At 37.0% G+C, this 19,478-nt stretch overlaps 2 protein-coding genes across 5 annotated transcripts in view; one reads left to right on the top strand and one right to left on the bottom strand.

Moving 5' to 3' along the window:
- The window catches only part of ppk14 (pickpocket 14), a 44,664-nt gene extending 35,026 nt beyond the window's left edge, over positions 1-9,638 (bottom strand). The window contains exons 1-3 of the mRNA XM_044393662.2: positions 9,521-9,638; positions 8,565-8,915; positions 7,923-8,511 (exon numbers count right to left, since the gene is read on the bottom strand). Coding sequence (XP_044249597.1) covers positions 7,923-8,511; positions 8,565-8,764 — 789 coding nt within the window. The 5' untranslated portion in view covers positions 8,765-8,915; positions 9,521-9,638. The remainder of the gene's footprint in view (positions 1-7,922; positions 8,512-8,564; positions 8,916-9,520) is intronic.
- Positions 9,639-9,704: 66 nt separating this feature from the next.
- ppk7 (pickpocket 7) overlaps positions 9,705-19,478 on the top strand; it is a 59,328-nt gene continuing 49,554 nt past the window's right edge. For 3 of the 4 annotated variants that reach the window (XM_044393516.2, XM_070212380.1, XM_070212381.1), the window contains exon 1: positions 9,705-10,670. In XM_044393516.2, the coding sequence (XP_044249451.2) occupies positions 9,705-10,670 (966 nt within the window). Of the gene's footprint in view, positions 10,671-10,731; positions 10,826-19,478 lie in introns of those variants that run through there. The other variant, XM_070212379.1, reaches the window with a different exon arrangement.

Consider the following 19,478-nt stretch of genomic DNA (forward strand, 5'->3'; position numbering starts at 1 on the left):
CCTTGAACTATGTGCTGCGCTGTTGGGCGCGGAACTAACACACAGAGTAAGAAAGGATTTGCGATTACCGATCGAGAAGGCGTCTGGATACTTCTGGACTGACTCAACTGTAGTTTTGTCCTGGATAAACGCATCGTCGGCCGCATACCACACGTTCGTCTCGAATCGGATAGCAAAAATCCAAGCTGTCTCAGATCCATCTCAGTGGCGACATGTGTCCTCGGCAAACAATCCAGCAGATGTGCTATCAAGAGGAATTGCAGCCAGCAAATTATCAGAACATACCCTCTGGCTGTATGGACCACTTTTTCTACACGGTTCAAGTGACAAATGGATCAAGAGGCCCATAATCGGTCTAAGTGATCTTGAACGGCGAACAAAACAAGTGAGTCTTCCAGCATGTCAGGGTCAGACAGGGGAAGAACTCTATAATTGCAAGCATAGCAATAGTTTTCGAAAGCTACAAAGAATTGTGGCATATATGATGCGTTTCTGTTACAAAAGAAACAGATCAAGTACAACCACCCTATGCATCGGTGAACTAACTCACGCTCGTACTATCATACTGCGCACCATTCAGAAAATTGACTTCGCATGTGAGTACAAGCAACTTGTTGCCCACAAGGCCGTGGACAAAAAGAGCGCTCTCGTCTCTCTATTCCCCATGATCGGCAAGGATAGCCTCATCAGAGTCGGAGGGAGATTAGAAGAATCTAAACTCCCGTATAACGCAAAGCATCAAATCTTGCTTCCTTACAATGATCCAATAGTAAGAATGCTGTTGCGAGAAATGCATGAAGAGAACATGCATTGCGGTGCTCAGGCGTTAAGAGCCATTGCCAGACAGCAATATTGGATTATCAATGATAAAACAATGGCGAGGAGCATTATACATTGTTGTGTCAAGTGTACAAAGGCACGGCCCAAACTAATGCAACAAATCATGGGCAATCTGCCAGTCGACCGAGTAACACAAGCTCGACCATTCTTTAATTCTGGTGTTGATTACTGCGGGCCAATTTGGATTCACCATAAACTCCGTGGAAAGAGACCAGACAAGGCGTATATTGCAGTTTTCTGCTGTTTCTCTACGAAGGCAGTACATCTAGAGTTGGTAAGCGACCTAACAACAGATGCATTCTTAGGTGCTCTTCGACGTTTCTTGAGTCGACGTGGAAGGTGTCAGACCATCCACTGCGATAATGCAACCAACTTCGTCGGCGCCAACAATAAACTAAAGGCCTTAGAGGAAGCGATCTTCACGGATAAGGCACAAGCCCAGATCATCCACCATTGCAATCAGAGACAGGTGGATTTTAAGTTCATACCGCCCCGAGCTCCATCGTTCGGCGGGCTGTGGGAGGCTGCAGTAAAATCTGCGAAACGGTTACTAGTATCAGTCACAGCCACCGCATCATTGACGTTTGAGGAGCTTAACACTGTAATAGTGGAAGTCGAAGCAATTCTTAATTCTCGACCTATTACACCCATGTCGTCTGATCCTACGGATGTGTCTGCATTAACCCCAGGCCATTTTCTGATTGGTGAGCCACTAACGGCCCCACCCGATGTAAATCTCTCCCCAACCAACAAAACGTTGGTAAAAAGATGGGAATTAGTGTCCAGACTTAAGCACGCATTCTGGAAGCAGTGGTCAATGGAATACCTTCAAGATTTTAACGCGCAACAAATGGAAGACCATGTCGCAGAACGTCAAAGAAGGGCTACTTGTATTAATAAAAGAAGATAACCTGCCGGTGATGAGTTGGCCGATGGGAAAAATAGTAAAGACATATCCTGGCAAAGATAATTACGTACGTGTAGTAGACGTAAAAATTGGTTCTCGCGTAGTTCAGCGACCAATCACACGGCTTGCCCCGCTTCTTAAAGAAGAAGTATCGACAAAGCGGTCTAATATGTCCATCGAAGGAGCAATAGTTTCAGAAGAGATCCCAAAAAGGAAGAAAGTAAAAATTCCAGTTCTACCAACGTTACTAGCAATGCTACTTATTCTTCCGCTCGCAGTGGGACAGTCAACAAGTGTAACTCAGTTCGCCAATCAGCCCGGAATATTCTATGAACGACTCGGCACTGCAAGAACGGCAGTTTCGGAATGGACCATCATTGCGTATTATGATTTGAAACCGTATTGGAGCGATATGAACATATTGTCCACTGGGATTAAGGAACTCAGACACAAGTGTTCTGAGCTCCATAACGAAAACGCATGCAACTCGATAGTTACGCATTTTCAACATGTATATGAAGAGCTACAAGAAGGAAGTTACTGATCAACCATTCCCGACAGCGAAGATCACCACTCGATGTAGTAGGTACCGTGGCTAACTCACTATTTGGTGTACTTGACGCCAGGTATGCAGACGACATGGCCAAGGTTATCATTGAGGTGAAATCCAAGGAAGATGTGTTGATGATACTGCTTAAGAATCAAACGTCGATCTTGGATTCTACTATAAACATAGTCAGGAAAAGCAAGTCATCCACTGATAACCGCATCAGAAATTTGGAGCAGCAACTTGCAACCATCAACAAGGAACGAGGCAGATATCAAGGCGACCACTTACAGCAAGCATTTGTGATCTTGACTGCCCAGCTAACGCTGTTGGCTACTGGAATGCAGCGGATGCAAGCGGAAATTGCCAGCGTTCTTACTGACGTTCGTCATCGAACCATCAGTCCTATGCTGGAAACTCCTAAGCAGCTAAGAGACCAATTAGACAAAATTCGGGATCATCTACTTCCGGATCAGATGTTGCCGGTCTCGTCGGAAAATGTAATGGAACTCTATAAAATCATGCGCGCCGAGGGAACTACAACTACAGATCATGTTATATTCAAAATGACAGTGCCTCTGGTATCAACAGCACAGCAGGAAGTCTTCAGCATCATCCCCATCCCAACGTGGCACTCAGGAGGCTGGAATCGTTTTGACATTAAGACACCTATCATCGCTGTAAATGCCCATAGAGATCAATTCATCGGTCTTACTGAGGATGAGTTCGAGCAATGTCCAGTAGTATCCAACAACGAACACATTTGCTTTAACCATCAAGCCTCATTCAACGCTGAAAATCGATGTGAATTTCAGCTATTCAACAACAAATCTGAAACACTCTGTGAGATTATTAAGTCGAAAGCAGACTTGATTTGGTTAAGAACGCATCAACGAAACAGATGGATGTTTGCGACCCACTACCAAATAGAACTTCAAGCTGTATGCAAGGGAATACCATTCACTATTGACCTGGATGGAGCGGGCTTATTGTCTCTGTCCCCGGGCTGCACCGCACGAAACGCCAACATTAGTATTAGCACATTCAGCACGATGATCACCGAATCACATTTAGCGTACATTCGTTTTGGCAATATAACAACGCCCGATGTGGAAGACACATCAGAGTCAGCTCGAGAGACTGCAACCCAACCATCTGAATCAGACGAACTGGATCGTCTACAACAAAGGCTGGCTAAGCTAAAGGATTCAGCGTGGTCAAATCAATTTACCACTGTGCAGCATCATCAAGTAGCCACGTATGCTGCGTTAGCAATATCAATAATATTGATCATTGCATATAGTCTCAGAAGGCGATTCGTCAACTGGAAGCCACGACAGCCAACCTGCACCAACCAAGAGAACGACGAGCAGCCATCACCTGAACCTACCCCACGGAGTTTTGCGTTCAGCATTAGCGATGGTTGAACACTTGTTCAACGGCCGGGAGAATGTTCAGTCGCAGCAATAGTTATAAGTCAGCGCTCTGAAGTATCATATATCGGGTCAAGCCGTCAGCAACATTATCAATGACCCACTTATTGGCATAAGCTTATTCTGCTGAATTGTAACTATCCGGGCTTGCATAATGCATAATAACCGACACTTTTGCTTTATACCTATTCTGTTAACCTATGCACTTTTTACCTATAAATACCGTTAAGTTTATACAATAAAATCAGTAACAATTTTGACTCCTACAATCAAGTTTTACTCATTTTGCATTCAACAGAGGCTGTCGCTCTAGTCTTCAGATCCTCATATGCAATCCTTAGTCCAACTGGTTCAAGTTCTAGTTGCGACGACTTTAGGCAGACAGTTTATGTACTGTATGCCAGGCACCTAAGCCAATCAATAAACACAAGCAATTTCTTACTTTTCTTTGGTATTATTTTTTTTTTATACCTTTTTGAAATTGATTGCACAAATTACGATTAATAACACTGTGCAGCATTTTTACTGTTTTTTAAATTTACCTCGACGGATGCTATATTTTTGGATTCGTTACGAATTCCCAAGTTAAACTGCGTTTTCCAAAAAGTTCCCTGACGTAAGGAGTCTAAGCAAAAGGACCTCAAAGTTCGAAAAATGGTGAAATTGGCCAACTTTGCGGAGCTCTCAGAGGCAAATGGATGCATGGTTTGATTCAATGTTAAAGTTTTTTAAAAGATACACCCTTTATCTTTCAAACCCCATACTTAAAATAATTTTAGGATTTTTTTATGGCAGAAATAAATTCCAGAAAACATAGTCAAAAAACTTAAAAACATACAACTGCGGTCAAAATAGAAGTAGAGTTGCCACCTTGTGTTTTTAAAAGTTTGATGTTGTAACTTTTTTTATCCAATTAGTCTAATAGTAAAATTATAATCAATACAATATTACCAGGAAGAGATCAATTGCAACAACAAACTTTTAAAAACACAAGGCGGCAACACTACTACTATTTTAACCGCAGTTGTATGTTTTTAAGTTTTTTGACTATGTTTTCTGGAATTTATTTCACCGCATCGTAGATCAGTGGACAGAGTTGAAGCTGCATTTTGAATTGGCAGCTGCTTCGGAAAAGTGTCACAAGGCACTTATTCTTCACGCGCTGTATAATAATGAAATAAATTATCTTTATTATACCCGTTACTCGTAGAGTAAAAGGGTATATTAGATTCGTGCAAAAGTATGTAACAGGTAGAAGGAAGCGTTTCCGACCCTATAAACTATATATATTCTTGATCGGGATCACTAGCCGAGTCGAACTAGCCATGTCCGTCTGTCCGTCTGTCTGTCCGTCTGTCTGTCTGTCTGTCTGTCTGTCTGTCTGTCTGTATGAACGCTGAGATCTCGGAAACTATAAAAGCTAGAAGATTGACATTTTGCATGCAGATTCTAGGAGTTCCTACGCAGCGCAAGTTTGTTTCAAAAGGGTGCCACGCCCCCTCTAACGCCCACAATCGCTTATATACGATTTTAAAAATTTCAATATTTTGGAAAACTAAAAATGCAGTTTTATTGTGTTTATCAATACCTATCGAAATGTAGAAGAAAGTTTTTAAATCGGACCATTCGTTAAAAAGTTACGGCGGATCTCTTTCGCACTTCCTTTAGCTGAGTAACGGGTATCTGATAGTCGGGGCACCCGACTATAGCGTTCTCTCTTGTTTTTTGTTCTTAAGGCCCATATTAAAGGACATGCATGGCCTGAACAAAAATTTTCAAAGTCGGAATGGAAACCCAACTCAATTACTTGCGGATGTAATAGTTGCCATTAATGCATTAAAATCCGAAATAATACCACCTGATTATAAAATCAATATTTTAAAAGATGATTTGGAAAACGCAGCAGTGCCTTTCTATTTTGGTTTTGCTTTCGAGAAGAAATTAAAAGAGAATCAATTCCAATCGTATAAAACTGAAATACGAACAAATTGCATGGAGTTCGTAAAAGAATTAATAATCCAACTTCGCGATAGGTAATATGGTAATTTGTATCCTGGTGCATATAATACCTATTTTTTTGCTTTAGATTGCCGGAAAATATTGAAGTAATGGAAAAGGTTCATTTATTTTCGGTTCAAAATATTCTAAAACCTTCCAAATATAATGACATAATAGATGTATTAGAATATTTTGAATGTCAAAACATTGATGAAATAAAAAATCAAATCGAGAAAATCAATTTTATAAAATGGGCGTTTGTGGAAGACACCAATAAATTTTGTGTGGAAGTTCAGAACTACAAAGACGCTGGAAACAACAACCCATTCCGTGGTTTGGCGGGAAATGTTGCCATAATTATGATTTGTCTGATGAGTACTTAACCCAAATTACTGGCAGTGAGAAGTACGCGGATTTAAGTGAGGCTGATGGGCTAGATAGCATTATAAGCATTCTTTAATTTAATATAAACATATACCCCTATGATAAGAATTCATGTTTCATTTCAATTGAAGTATTTTGTTTATTATTTCTTAGCATTATAAGCATTCTTTAATTTAATATAAACATATACCCCTATGATAAGAATTCATGTTTCATTTCAATTGAAGTATTTTTTTTATTATTTCTTAAAAAAATACATATATGTGCGAAAAATTAAAATATTTATCCATTTTTTTGGCCATTTTTATATAAATTTCAGCCATTTCTAGCAATTTTTCCCAAATCTAGCAATTTTGGCTTTGAAGATTCTGGCTGCCACCATGTCCCTGTCTGAATGTTTCGCATTGGAAACTTCCATTTACTCCTTTTATGGAGCTTGTGGAACATTTATTTATTTTTAGTTCAAATTTAAATATTAAACGGACGAGCAGTGTTGAAAAATACATTTGGGCACTTTCATATTGTCGCTCGGGACATTTGCACACTTTTAAAGTGTGAAAGTTTTAAAGTAAAATAATGGGCTTTCCTTTTCTCTCTTCCCATGCTCTATTTTGTGTAAAAATCTTGATTTTGTACCACTTTTAGTTCTTAAGATATCGTTAAAAAACTGCCGTATTCGCTCGGGACAAAAATTAAAGTGATTTTTGGAGAAGTTCATTTAACACTAGAATTTTGCGAATTCTAATGGAATATTTGAATGCGATTTTTTTTAGAATATTGTCCAAACATGTCGCTGTGAAATGGTTTTGCCTTTACTCAAAAATGGTTTGCCGTTTTTTTTTTTTATGCAGTTTCAACCACATTCGCTTGGGACATGTCGCTCGGGACATTTTTTCTTAGCGTTTTGTAAAGTGTATTTCTTTACCTCTATCCCTCAATTACTGTCTGTTTTGATTTTAACTTAATAGTACAACATTTAAATGAAGCATTTAGTACAGAAAAATGTTGCATATTAACATTCCTAATGGATAAATTAACAACTGAAGACGAGTCCAAAAAATAACAAACAAATAGCCAAAAACTGATTTTTGCGTATATTTGTGGGGTTTGTCATAAAAATAATCAAACTATACTCCAAATTTGTAGTTAAGCTTAGTATCCAACTAATTAAAAATAAATATCGGGGCAAAATCATGTGGAAATATGTTTTATTCAAGTTTCAAGGTTTTTGGCTTGGTGGACTTTTTGGTGGAAATGCCCATTTATAATTTAGCCGTTTTAAAATAAGATTTTTTGTAAAGACCAAATTGGCAGCGCCGACAGAAAAGGCGACCACTTGCAAAATAAAGTGTCTATGTGAACGACGTACAAAACTGAGACGCGCATTTTTAAATTTGGTCTTTCGATCGGATACCTGACGACACACTCTAAGAGTAACGAGTATAATTACTCTATGGGGTTTGAAAGATAAAAAGTGTCACTTTCAAACTATTTTAACAGCAAAACAAACCATGAATCCGTTTGCCATTTTCAGCATTTTTTGCTGCGTCGGGGAACTTTTTGGAAAACGCAGTTTAACTTGGAAATTCTTAAATAATTTAAATTTATCGTATCCATCGAGGTAAATTTTTAAAGTAACATATTGTAATTAGACACAAAAAACTGAATTTAAATAACAATTTTCGTTCATAAAAAAACATTCCAGAGATCGATATATTTTTTGTGGTAGAAGTGTATATAAAGTACTTAGACCAAATTACAAAGGGAATAAACTTATATGGAAAAAAGGCGGATCAAGGCCGTAACTACTTACCAAAAATCCTTTTGGTGCTGTATTCCTCGGAGCATGATCTCTTTCTCGAAGTAAGAGCTTAAGAAGCAGTCCAGTGTTAATACCAGTCTCCGTTCCCCGTCGCTGCTCCAGCTCGTTGAAGGCCAGGCAATACCCAAGGGGTAGTCGGCGGGGCCGAAAAAGCTTACAGCAATTTCGGGGCGCTGTTTGCCAGAGACACTCACCCAGAATTTCGTCGCATCTCCAGGCCATCTCAGTAACAATTTGAGTGAAGTTTAGATGATTGAGGTCATCTAGGTCCTCATCCTGTAGTGAATCGAACACGTTGAATTCGTGAAAACTTAGCCCATCGTAGGCAGTAAGTATGCTATCAAAAAGTATTTCTTGAGCAGCTGCAATTTTATATGTCCGTTTGATTTCCGGTAGACGAGACCAGTTTAGTCGGTTTTTGTTGCAGATAATGACCACTGGAAACGCGATGTGAAGAATAGACGCATGTGAATGGGATATAATTGTTTGGAACTGCTTGTTTTGATAACGCTCTCCCAACAAATAACTAACGTAAAGCAGAACAGTGCAAGCGCACATTAAAGCTAAAAGCCACATTATTCTGTTAAAATACTTTCTTTATTAAATGTTCACTAAATCATATGCTATTCTCACCGCATACGTCGTCGCATCGTCGGTAAAAAAAGCCAATATAACCCATGAATATGCGATCTGGTTATGTAGCCATTAACCAGAACAGTCCAAGCAGTTTCGTTGCATGATTTTAAATTATTTGCCACCCAAGCCTTTGGCCTCTTTCGCTGTGTCCCATCCGGCAAAACAATATTTTTTTTATTCATTGAGCGAAAGAACATTTTGCTATTAGTCCCATATAGTAGTGGCACGGCTTTTATAAGCTAGATTGAAAAGCTCCGAATCTTGTAGGGTATTGATCTGTGAGTCAGATAGACTAATCAAATCCGTCCACTGTGGTCGGCAATCTGGACAGGCATCCTTAAGGTAGTGCTAATAAAAAAAATAAAATGAAATATGTTTTAGTGCAAATCAAGTTAAATCGCATCCAAATAAGGAGTCGTCTGACTTAACCTTTTGTGTGATAGTTGGAAATAGTTTACTTCAGCCGAGCGCCACGCCCCCTCTAACGCCCACAATCGCTCACTAACGATTTTAAAATGTCTGGTGCCTACACCTTTAAAGATTTCCGAGAATTATAAATGACATTTTGTTGTGTATATTTATACCTATCAAAATGTAGCGGACATTTTTCAAATCGGACCATTCATTAAAAAGTTATGCGCAATCAAAACAATGTTATATATCCATCTCCCTCGCACTCCTTTTAACATTAACCCGATTATAGCGTTCTCTCTTGTTTAAGTTTGATTTCATCTTATATATTAAATGCATTAAATCTCGAATCAAGGTATTTATGGTTCGCATAGGCATAACCTTTTTCCATTTTAATTCGTTGTGTATAATTTTTAATCGTTGTTGGCAAATCAATTGCGATTGATTGGTTGCAATTGAATTTACTTCGATGCTAATTAGCCTTGGCTATCGGCTGCAAATCACGTTAAATCGCATGGGAATAATCAATCGATTAAACTGACCTTTGGGGACAGCTGGGTCACTTAGCCATTCGGCTAATAAGGGCCCAGCACGTCAACGGCGTTTTATGACATGTTAAGGCGTAAAACGGCACCTAATTACCATTGCATTTCAGCTCTCATTCATTTTAAGTGCTATAAAAACGTGGCACACTGTCCAACCGAACTCAGTTAGACCTGTGCAGACATGACGCTGGTTTACTTTCCCACGCCAAAGCAGCAGCCAAAACAACGCAGTCGCCCAGCCATTCTAGTGGCTCAGTCCGCTTGGCAGCTCGCTCTGCGTTTCGGCAAGCGCACTACCATTCATGGCCTAGACAGGCTCCTTAGCGCCAGAGCCAGTAGGTGGGAGCGCTTTGTCTGGCTGTGTACCTTTGTGAGTGCATTCCTGGGGGCGGTTTATGTGTGCCTCATACTCTCGGCCCGCTACAACGCTGCCCACTTCCAGACGGTGGTCGATAGTACTCGTTACCCTGTGTATAGAATTCCTTTTCCGGTCATCACGATCTGCAACCGCAACCGCCTCAACTGGCAGCGTCTGACCGAGGCAAAATCAATGTTCATGGCGAACGTCACTGACTCCGCTCAGCTCTCGCTTTTCGAGCGCATTGTAGGCAGCTACGACGATGCCTACTTTGGCCATTTCCAGTCCTTCGAACAGTTGCGAAACCAGCCGACGGAAATGATGAACTACATTAATTTCAGCCAGGTGGTGGACTTCATGACCTGGCGGTGTGACGAATTACTCGCAGACTGCCTGTGGCGGCACTACGCCTACAACTGCTGCGAAATATTCTTTAAACGGCGCAGCAAGAACGGACTGTGCTGGGCGTTCAACTCCCTGGAGACCGAGGAAGGCAGGCGGATGCAGCTGCTGGATCCCATGTGGCCGTGGCGTACAGGGTCGGCGGGCCCTATGAGCGCCCTCTCCGCTCGGGTCCTTATCCAAAGCTCTAAGCACTGGCCGGGCAGCAAGGATAAGAATGCAATGAAAGGTATCGATGTTATGGTAACCGAGCCCTTCGTGTGGCACAACAACCCGTTTTACATTCCCGCCAATACTGAGACAACACTGGAGATCGAGCCCATCATTTATTTCTATGACAATGACACCCGAGGAGTTCGATCCGACCAGCGTCAGTGCGTGTTTGATGTGAGTGGCTGAAAAATTCATCTTAATTTAATTATTTTCTCATTTGAAGTTATTTTCAAAGACAGATAAAACTATAAGAATTCACAATATTATGAAAAATATAGTCGAGTGGCTCGACTACGACTTAACCGATACTTAGCTAAATTAAAAGCCAGGGAGACAAAAAAGAAATTAGACTTTTTAACAATTAACCGAATTTTATTTTATTTAATTCCGGAGTTTTATTGGTAAAATTCTTAGTTAGATTCAATGATTTTACAAAATGTATTTTATCAGTTGCAGCGCCTCGAGCAGCGAAGGTGAACTCGATTAGAATATTTCGATTGTTCAAAACTGTGACCCTATGAATTGGAAAGGCATTCATAACAGACTGGATATTTTGCTTATAATACTCCTATACTCAGAAAAAAATCGCCCTAAATTTTAGAAAAATCGCCATACTCTTTAAGCCAAAGGCAGCCAGCCTTGATATTTAGAAAAAAAATTTCTAAAAAACAGAAAAAAATGTTCTTAAATTCAGGGAAAGTATTTCCAAAGTTGAATAAGAAGAAGAAAAAAAAATCGGGGAATTGAGGGCAACTCCCCTCTGACGGGGTTTGTTGTTGGTTCCCGTTCCGCAACTTATGTTTCTAAACACACGGATGACGTCACGATGTACGTACGTAAACAGACCTTTAGTTTCTTATTATATCTGCAGGTATGCCTACTTAAAATGTTGTTTTTACATTGTCAAAAATCAAAACGCCTACTTTCTACAAAGTTACAATAGTTTTTCTATTATTTTTTTGATTATTCCTATGGGAGCCATAAGATATAGTGGTCTGTTCCGGCTCGTTCCGACATATGTACTACACTCAAAAAAAAAACAGCCCGAAATCGCCATTAAATCAAGAAATTCGCCATGAATTTCAGTCAATGGCAATTTACCGTACTTTTTAGAAAGGAATTTTCTAAAATTTAGAAAAAAATTTCTGAAAAGCAGATATACTTTTCTAAAATCAAGAAAAATTGCCATAAAATTGAAAAAAATTTCCTTAAATCCAGAAAGTACTTTTCTTAAAAAATTAATTTTTTTCTTAAAATAAGAAAGGACTTTTTTTATTTTCAGAAAATTTTCTTTATTTTAATAAAATGTATACATATTTATTTTACTATTTTATTTCCTAAACAAGAAAGAGAAAACAAAAATAAAAAATATGAAAAGAAAATTATTAATATTTCCTAAACAAAAAAGGAAAACAAAACAAAAAGTATATAAATAAGATAATAAATATTTCCTAAAGAAAAAAGAGAAAAGAAAACAAAAAAAGATAAAAATGACATTATAAATATTTCCTAAACAAAAAAGAGAAAAGAAAACAAAAAAGATAAAATATTATTAATATTAATATTAAGTAGGTATTTAATATATTACCTATTATTAAAATTTACTTAGGGGAGAGTGGGGGAATTTCGTCAGCATTTTTTCAAAGCTATCTTTTGTCCATCTTGAGACACGTTATCATATTTCTATTTTTATTGTTGAATGCGGTTAGCACCAAGCTTTAAAATGTGACATTCCCCTATTTTTATACCCGTTACTCGTAGAGTAAAAGGGTATATTAGATTCGTGCAAAAGTATGTAACAGGTAGAAGGAAGCGTTTCCGACCCCATAAAGTATATATATTCTTGATCAGGGTCACTAGCCGAGTCGATCTAGCCATGTCCGTCTGTCCGTCTGTCTGTCCGTCTGTCTGTCTGTCTGTCTGTCTGTCTGTCTGTCTGTCTGTATGAACGCTGAGATCTCGGAAACTATTAAAGCTAGAAGATTGACATTTTGCATGCAGATTCTAGGAGTTCCTACGCAGCGCAAGTTTGTTTCAAAAGGGTGCCACGCCCCCTCTAACGCCCACAATCGCTTATATACGATTTTAAAAATTTCAATATTTTGGAAAAGTAAAAATGCAGTGTTATTGTGTTTATCAATGCCTATCGAAATGTAGAAGAAATTTTTTAAATCGGACCATTCGTTAAAAAGTTACGGCGGATCAAAGTTTTTCTCCATCTCCTTCGCACTCCCTTTAGCTGAGTAACGGGTATCTGATAGTCGGGGCACGCGACTATAGCGTTCTCTCTTGTTTTAATTAGCTTGGTGATTTATAAAAAAATAAAATGTAAAACCAATATACTCTCACCACACAGGGGGGTAAAATCACCACACAACTGGGGAAATTTCGTCACCTGAAAAATGTAGGGAGTTTAACGCCTGAAAATATGCTACACTGATCAAGCGTACCATTTTTGTTGACGTCCTATATTTGTTGCTGCTGCTGGTAGTCTGTTCGTTAGCCAGCTCGTCAAATATAAAAATATGTATTTAAAATAGGTGCGAATTTACCCTTAGCGTAGGGTGGCGAAATTTCCCCAGACCGTACTTTTTTAGAAATAATTATTTTTCTTGCGAAATTAGGCGCGAAGTTAAAAATCACTGACGCAGAAATGCACATTATAGCACTGTGTATTATATAAAAAATCGTGTATCTTATTCCTTTTGAATTGTGGCATACAGAAAAAATTTCGTCGAAAACTAAATGTAGCTTTTGAACTGTTAAAACACATTTAATATTATAGCTTAATTATCTTGGCCTTCTGTGCAAAACAAATGCATTGGTTGTGTCTGGCCGTCTTGAAGGACTAAAACAAAAAAATTATATATTTTTACGACTTATGGATTCCGAGATATTGCAGGTGACGAAATTACCCCTGTGACGAAATTCCCCCACTCTCCCCTACTTACTGCCAAATTATCAACAATACCTGAAATTAAAATTATTCCTGCAATCGAAAATAAAAATTAATATTAGAGAAGGATGGTATTTGCAGCCTGCAATAGTATGCCCTTTGCTTACCATAAATTTTCACACACTTACCAAATTTATATTTAAATTTATTTAAATTGCTTACCTATTAATTCCCTCTTAGAGGGATCGCACTTTAACTTTCTTTAATAGGCTCAACAAAAACTTATTACTTTGAATGCTCATCCAAAACTGAGCACAAGGGTTCAAAATGCAGCGCAACGCAAGCAACTCTCTCGCGAGAGACTGCATTTCCAAAACAACAACGCAATAAAAGTTACAGCTACGCACAAGAAAATTCTCGATCATACGCACAAACACACATAAACATATACATACATACGCCAAAAACTGTCGTCGCAACGCGCCGCCGACTAACCCCCTGTCTTCTTCTTTTTCGATTCGAAAAAAGAATGAGAAGCATAAAAGAAATACAAAAAGTTTTTCTTAAATCTATGTTGATTTTCTAATTCTACTTTTCTGTTTTCAAGAAAATTTTTTTTTTTAAATCAGAAAAATTTACCGTATTTTTTATGGCGACTTTCTAGATTCTAGGAAGGACTGAAGTACATTTTTTCTTAATTTAATGGAGAAATCGCCATTAATTTAAGAAAACTTTTGGAGAGCAAACTAGGAAAAAACACCATTGATTTAAGAAAAAAAATCATTTTTCTAAATTTTAGAAAGGTTTTTCATAAAATTCTGTTATTATGGTCTTTTTTTCTAGATTCAAAAAAACAATTTCTAAAATTCAGAAAATTTTCTAAAATTAAGAAAAAATTTCATTTTATGGCGATTTTCTAAAATTTAGGAAAAAAAATTTTTTGAGTGTACCTGCAATAGAAAGAAGACTTGGGAAAGTTTCATAGCGATAGCTTTAAAATTGAGGGACTAGTTCGCATAGAAACGGACAGACGGACAGACGGACATGGCTAGATGGACTCGGCTATTGATGCTGATCAAGAATATTTATACTTTATGTGGTCGGAAACGTCTCCTTCACTGCGTTGCAAACATTTGACTGAAATTATAATATATCTTAAATTATGATAAATCTTAAATTTGGACTCTGTCAACCGAAAAAAGTGGAAAAATCGGATCTTTAAAAATCCACCATAAATCCAGTTTTCCATGGATTTGGGCCATATCCGGCTTGTTTTATTCGGTAGGATGTAAACCTTAAGTTTGTAACCATTATAATTTTTCAACGGATTTATTTCGAGCTTTTACAATATATATAGCCGACTTACAGTCGACCAAAAAACACATTTTTCATCTTTGTCAAGATTCTGCGCAGCCATTACTTATCCAATCATATTGATCTGTACGGCAAAGTTAAGCTCTGATCTATTGACTTAAAAATAAAACTAAAACTGGCCCAATCGGCTGGATATCTGCCGAGATATAAGAAGAAATTCGAAAAAAGACCAAAATTTAACATTTCAAACTTTAAAATATCTTTAAAAAAACTGTGCCATCGAAAAAAAAAATAGTGCTATTTTCGTGATCTAGGGGTCCAAAACAAACAGAATTTGACATCAATTGCTGGGGAGCATTTCGGCCGTAAACTAGTGTAATTTACTGTCTATAAGAAGGGCAAGTGCTTGATCTGCTGAAAGGCGTTGCAGTGCTATTAGAAGATAATTTAGCTTTCTTAATTATAGTCCCCATGGACGGGGGAGCATTTGGTAATTCATTAATTAATTTAGCTGAATCCCGTTTTCCTTCCGCCCGAAAAAGCCAAAAGCAGCTCGCCTTGATTTTTAGAAAAAATATTTCTAAAAATCAGAAGAAAATTTCTTAAATCTAGGGTTAGTTTTTGCAAAATTGAATAAGAAGAAGAAAAAACAAGAAAGGAAGCTAGCTTCGGCAAACCGAAGCTTATATACCCTTGCAGATCATTCTATTAATTTACAAATCGCAAAAATGTTAAATTTCTTATTATTTCACATTAATTTTTCGAACGTTTCTAACACAGCTATATGATATAGTAGTTCGATCTTTTAAAAATTAAAATCGAAATTTGGAAATATTTCAAAATAGTCATATCCCAGAGTAGAAGGGAATGTAATAAAAACCAACAAAGATATAATTTTTTCCCATAAATATTCATTTAATTTTTCGACCGTTCCTATGGCAGCTATATGATATAGTGATCCGATTTAAAAAACAAAAAAACCGAAATTCAGAGACATATAAAAAAAAATATTCCCAAGAGTAGAAGGTAAAATTTCAAAAAACACCGGAGCTAGAATTTTTTTACGTTTTTTTTTCTGATCCCTCCTATGGGAGCTATAAGATATAGTTGTCCGATCCGGTTGGTTCCGACATATATACTATCTGCAATAGAAATACGACTTTTACGAAAGTTTCATCCCGATAGCTTTAAAACTGAGAGACTAGTTTGCGTAGAAACGGACGGACAGACGGACAGACGGACGGACAGACGGACAGACGGACATGGCTAGATCGACTCGTCTTGTGATGCTGATCAAGAATATATATACTTTATGGGGTCGGAAATGTCTCCTTCACTGCGTTGCAAACTTCTGACTGAAATCATAATACCCTCTGCAAGGGTATAAAAAATCGGGGAATCGGGAGTAATGCCGACTCCACCCCTCTGTCGGTATGGGGTGTTGTTGTTGGGGTTCCCCCGTTTCTCAACTTATTTTTCTCTCCTCTATTTTAACACTTGGATGACGTCACGATGTTTGTACACAAACACACTTTTAATCTTAAATTGTAACTGAAATAATAACTGAAATTATTATATTATTTATTAATGATAAACATAAAAATCAACAAACCTACTACCTTGAGAAAAACATTTTGGTCGCTCTCGGGAATCGAACCCCTTACCTCACAGTTTGTAGTCAAACACTCTACACTCAAAAAACTTTTTTTCCTAAATTTTAGAAAATCGCCATAAAATGAAATTTTTTCTTAATTTTAGAAAATTTTATGAACTTTAGAAATTGTTTTCTTGAATCTAGGAAAAAAGACCATAAAAACAGAATTTTATGAAAAACCTTTCTAAAATTTAGAAAAATGATTTTTTTTCTTAAATCAATGGTGTTTTTTCCTAGTTTGCTCTCCAAAAGTTTTCTTAAATTAATGGCGATTTCGCCAATTTTACCATTTAAAAAAAAAAAAAAATCTTGAAAACAGAAAAGTAGAATTAGAAAATCACCATAGATTTAAGAAAAACTTTTTGTATTTCTTTTATGCTTCTCATTCTTTCTTCGAAACGAAAAAGAAGAAGACAGGGGGTTAGTCGGCGGCGCGTTGCGACGACAGTTTTTGGCGTTTGTATGTATATGTTTATGTGTGTTTGTGCGTATGATCGATAATTTTCTTGTGCGTAGCTGTAACTTTTATTGCGTTGTTGTTTTGGAAATGCAGTCTCTCGCGAGAGAGTTGCTTGCGTTGCGCTATATTTTGAACCCTTGTGCTCAGTTTTGAATTTAAGAAAGTTAAAGTGCGATCCCTCTAAGAGGCAATTAATAGGTAAGCAATTTATATAAATTTAAATATAAATTTGGTAAGTGTGTGAAAATTTATGGTAAGCAAAGGGCATACTATTGCAGGCCGCAAATACCATCCTTCTCTAATATTAATTTTTATTTTCGATTGCAGGAATAATTTCAATTTCAGGTATTGTTGATAATTTGGCAGTAAGTAAGTAAACTTTAATAATAGGTAATATATTAAATACCTACTTAATGTTAATATTAACAAGAAAGGAAGCTACCTTCGGCCAGCCGAAGCTTATATACCCTTGTAGATAAAAGAATACTCACTCGGTGCAGTTCCAGGGATTCCAGATTCAGCGTTTCGATTTATTTCAATTTTGTTATACCCTTGTAGAGGGTATTATAATTTCAGTCAGATGTTTGCAACGCAGTGAAGGAGACGTTTCCGACCACATAAAGTATATATATTCTTGATCAGCACCAATAGCCGAGTCTATCTAGCCATGTCCGTCTGTCCGTCTGTCCGTCTGTCCGTTTCTATGCGAACTAGTCTCTCAGTTTTAAAGCTATCGCGATGAAACTTTCCCGAAGGTCTTCTTTCTATTGCAGGTAGTACATATGTCGGAGCCAGCCGGATCGGACCACTATATCTTAAGGCTCCCAAACAAATATAAGAAAATTCATTGTAACTTTGTAGGAAGTAGGCGTTTTGATCCTTGACTACTTAAAAACAATATTTTATCTTTTTTGTTTTCTTTTCTCTTTTTTGTTTAGGAAATATTTATAATGTCATTTTTATCTTTTTTTGTTTTCTTTTCTCTTTTTTCTTTAGGAAATATTTATTATCTTATTTTTATCTTTTTTGTTTTGTTTTTCTTTTTTGTTTAGGAAATATTAATAATTTTCTTTTCATCTGTTTTATTTTCGTTTTCTCTTTCTTGTTTAGGAAATAAAATGGTAAAATAAATATGTATACATTTTATTAAAATAAAGAAAATTTTCTGAAAATAAAAAAAATCCTTTCTTATTTTAAGAAAAAAATTATATTTTTAAGAAAAGTACTTTCTGGATTTAAGGAAATTTTCTCAATTTTTATGGCAATTTTTCTTGATTTTAGAAAAGTATTTCTGCTTTTCAGAAATTTTTTTCTAAATTTTAGAAAATTCCTTTCTAAAAAATACGGTAAATCGCCATCGACTGAAATTCATGGCGAATTTCTTGATTTAATGGCGATTTCGGGCTGTTTTTTTTTTGAGTGTACTAGCTGCGCCAGGGAAGCATCACGAGAGGCGCTGTACAAAGTACATTCTCATTCTGTTCTCTTAAGTTCTAGGTTTATATTCTTATTTATCCATTATGTGTGTGTCAGTTTACCTAAATCCTTATTTGTATTAAAGTATAGATATTAATGCGCCAAAAAAAAAAAGAAAATACGCAAAAAATGTGTGCCTTGAAGTGGGATCGAACACACGCTTCCGAATTATTTAGAAAAATATTTCTGAAAAATAGAAATATTTTCTGAATTTCAAGGCAATTTTCAAAGTATGTCGAATTTCTAAAATTTTGGGCGATTTTTTTTCAGAGTGTAGGCAACAATTCTTGGCTTTTCCTTTTTTGTGTTTTAGGACAACACTCAAAAAAGACTTTTTGTGACCTCCCTCTTGTACTTGAGGTGGAAGCAATGACATCAATGCGACAGTCTTCGCCATTTAATGTGACCTGAAGGCCACTTGCATTATGAGCAAAAAACCTGGCTTTATTTCTCCTAGATTTTTCAAATCGGGTTTGAAACTCAAAAGACAATGTAATTTCAATTTGGAGTGATCAATGTCATTGCCAAACACCATCACTGCGTGCTTTACAAGAGTGTCTCGCTGAGTGGTTTTTATGTTTTTCGACCAAACCTCGAAAAATGCAGCACGGCTTATTTCACTCATTTCTAAATAGAAGGTCTTTGGGCAAAATATGGGCAAGATTTTACTTTAGATGCATGCGAAGGATGTATGTATGTTCTGGTTGGATAGAATAGGATAGAATAATATAAGTTTTTTTCCACCAAAAAACAGAAACACTAAAAAATACACTTACTTATTGGCACTTTTTTCATGCATTTCTAAAGTCCAACTTTAAAAACCGTTATCTTCCAAAAAAAAATTGTTTAATTTGTTTTGTGCCTGTTTTCGTAATAGTTGAACATTTCTAAAACTGCCGCTTAAAGCTCATCGACCTCAAAAATAGTTCAACTTTTGCTAAAAGTCCCGCTAGATTGGCAAAATCTTACACTGTGCGTCTGTATGTCTGTTTCAATACCGTTTGCGAGCTCAGTTTAAAAGCAAGCGACTTAAAACTTTCACAGTCATCCTAAAACATGTGTACGCATATCAAGTTTGAAAACCGACCCGATCGGACGTCTATATCCTATAGCTCCCATAGGAACAATCGTATATAGCTTTAACATGAAGATATTTCGCTCAGTGTAAGAGCTATTGACAAG

The sequence above is a fragment of the Drosophila takahashii genome, chromosome 2L, assembly GCF_030179915.1.
Source record: "Drosophila takahashii strain IR98-3 E-12201 chromosome 2L, DtakHiC1v2, whole genome shotgun sequence".
NCBI lineage: Eukaryota > Metazoa > Arthropoda > Insecta > Diptera > Drosophilidae > Drosophila > Drosophila takahashii.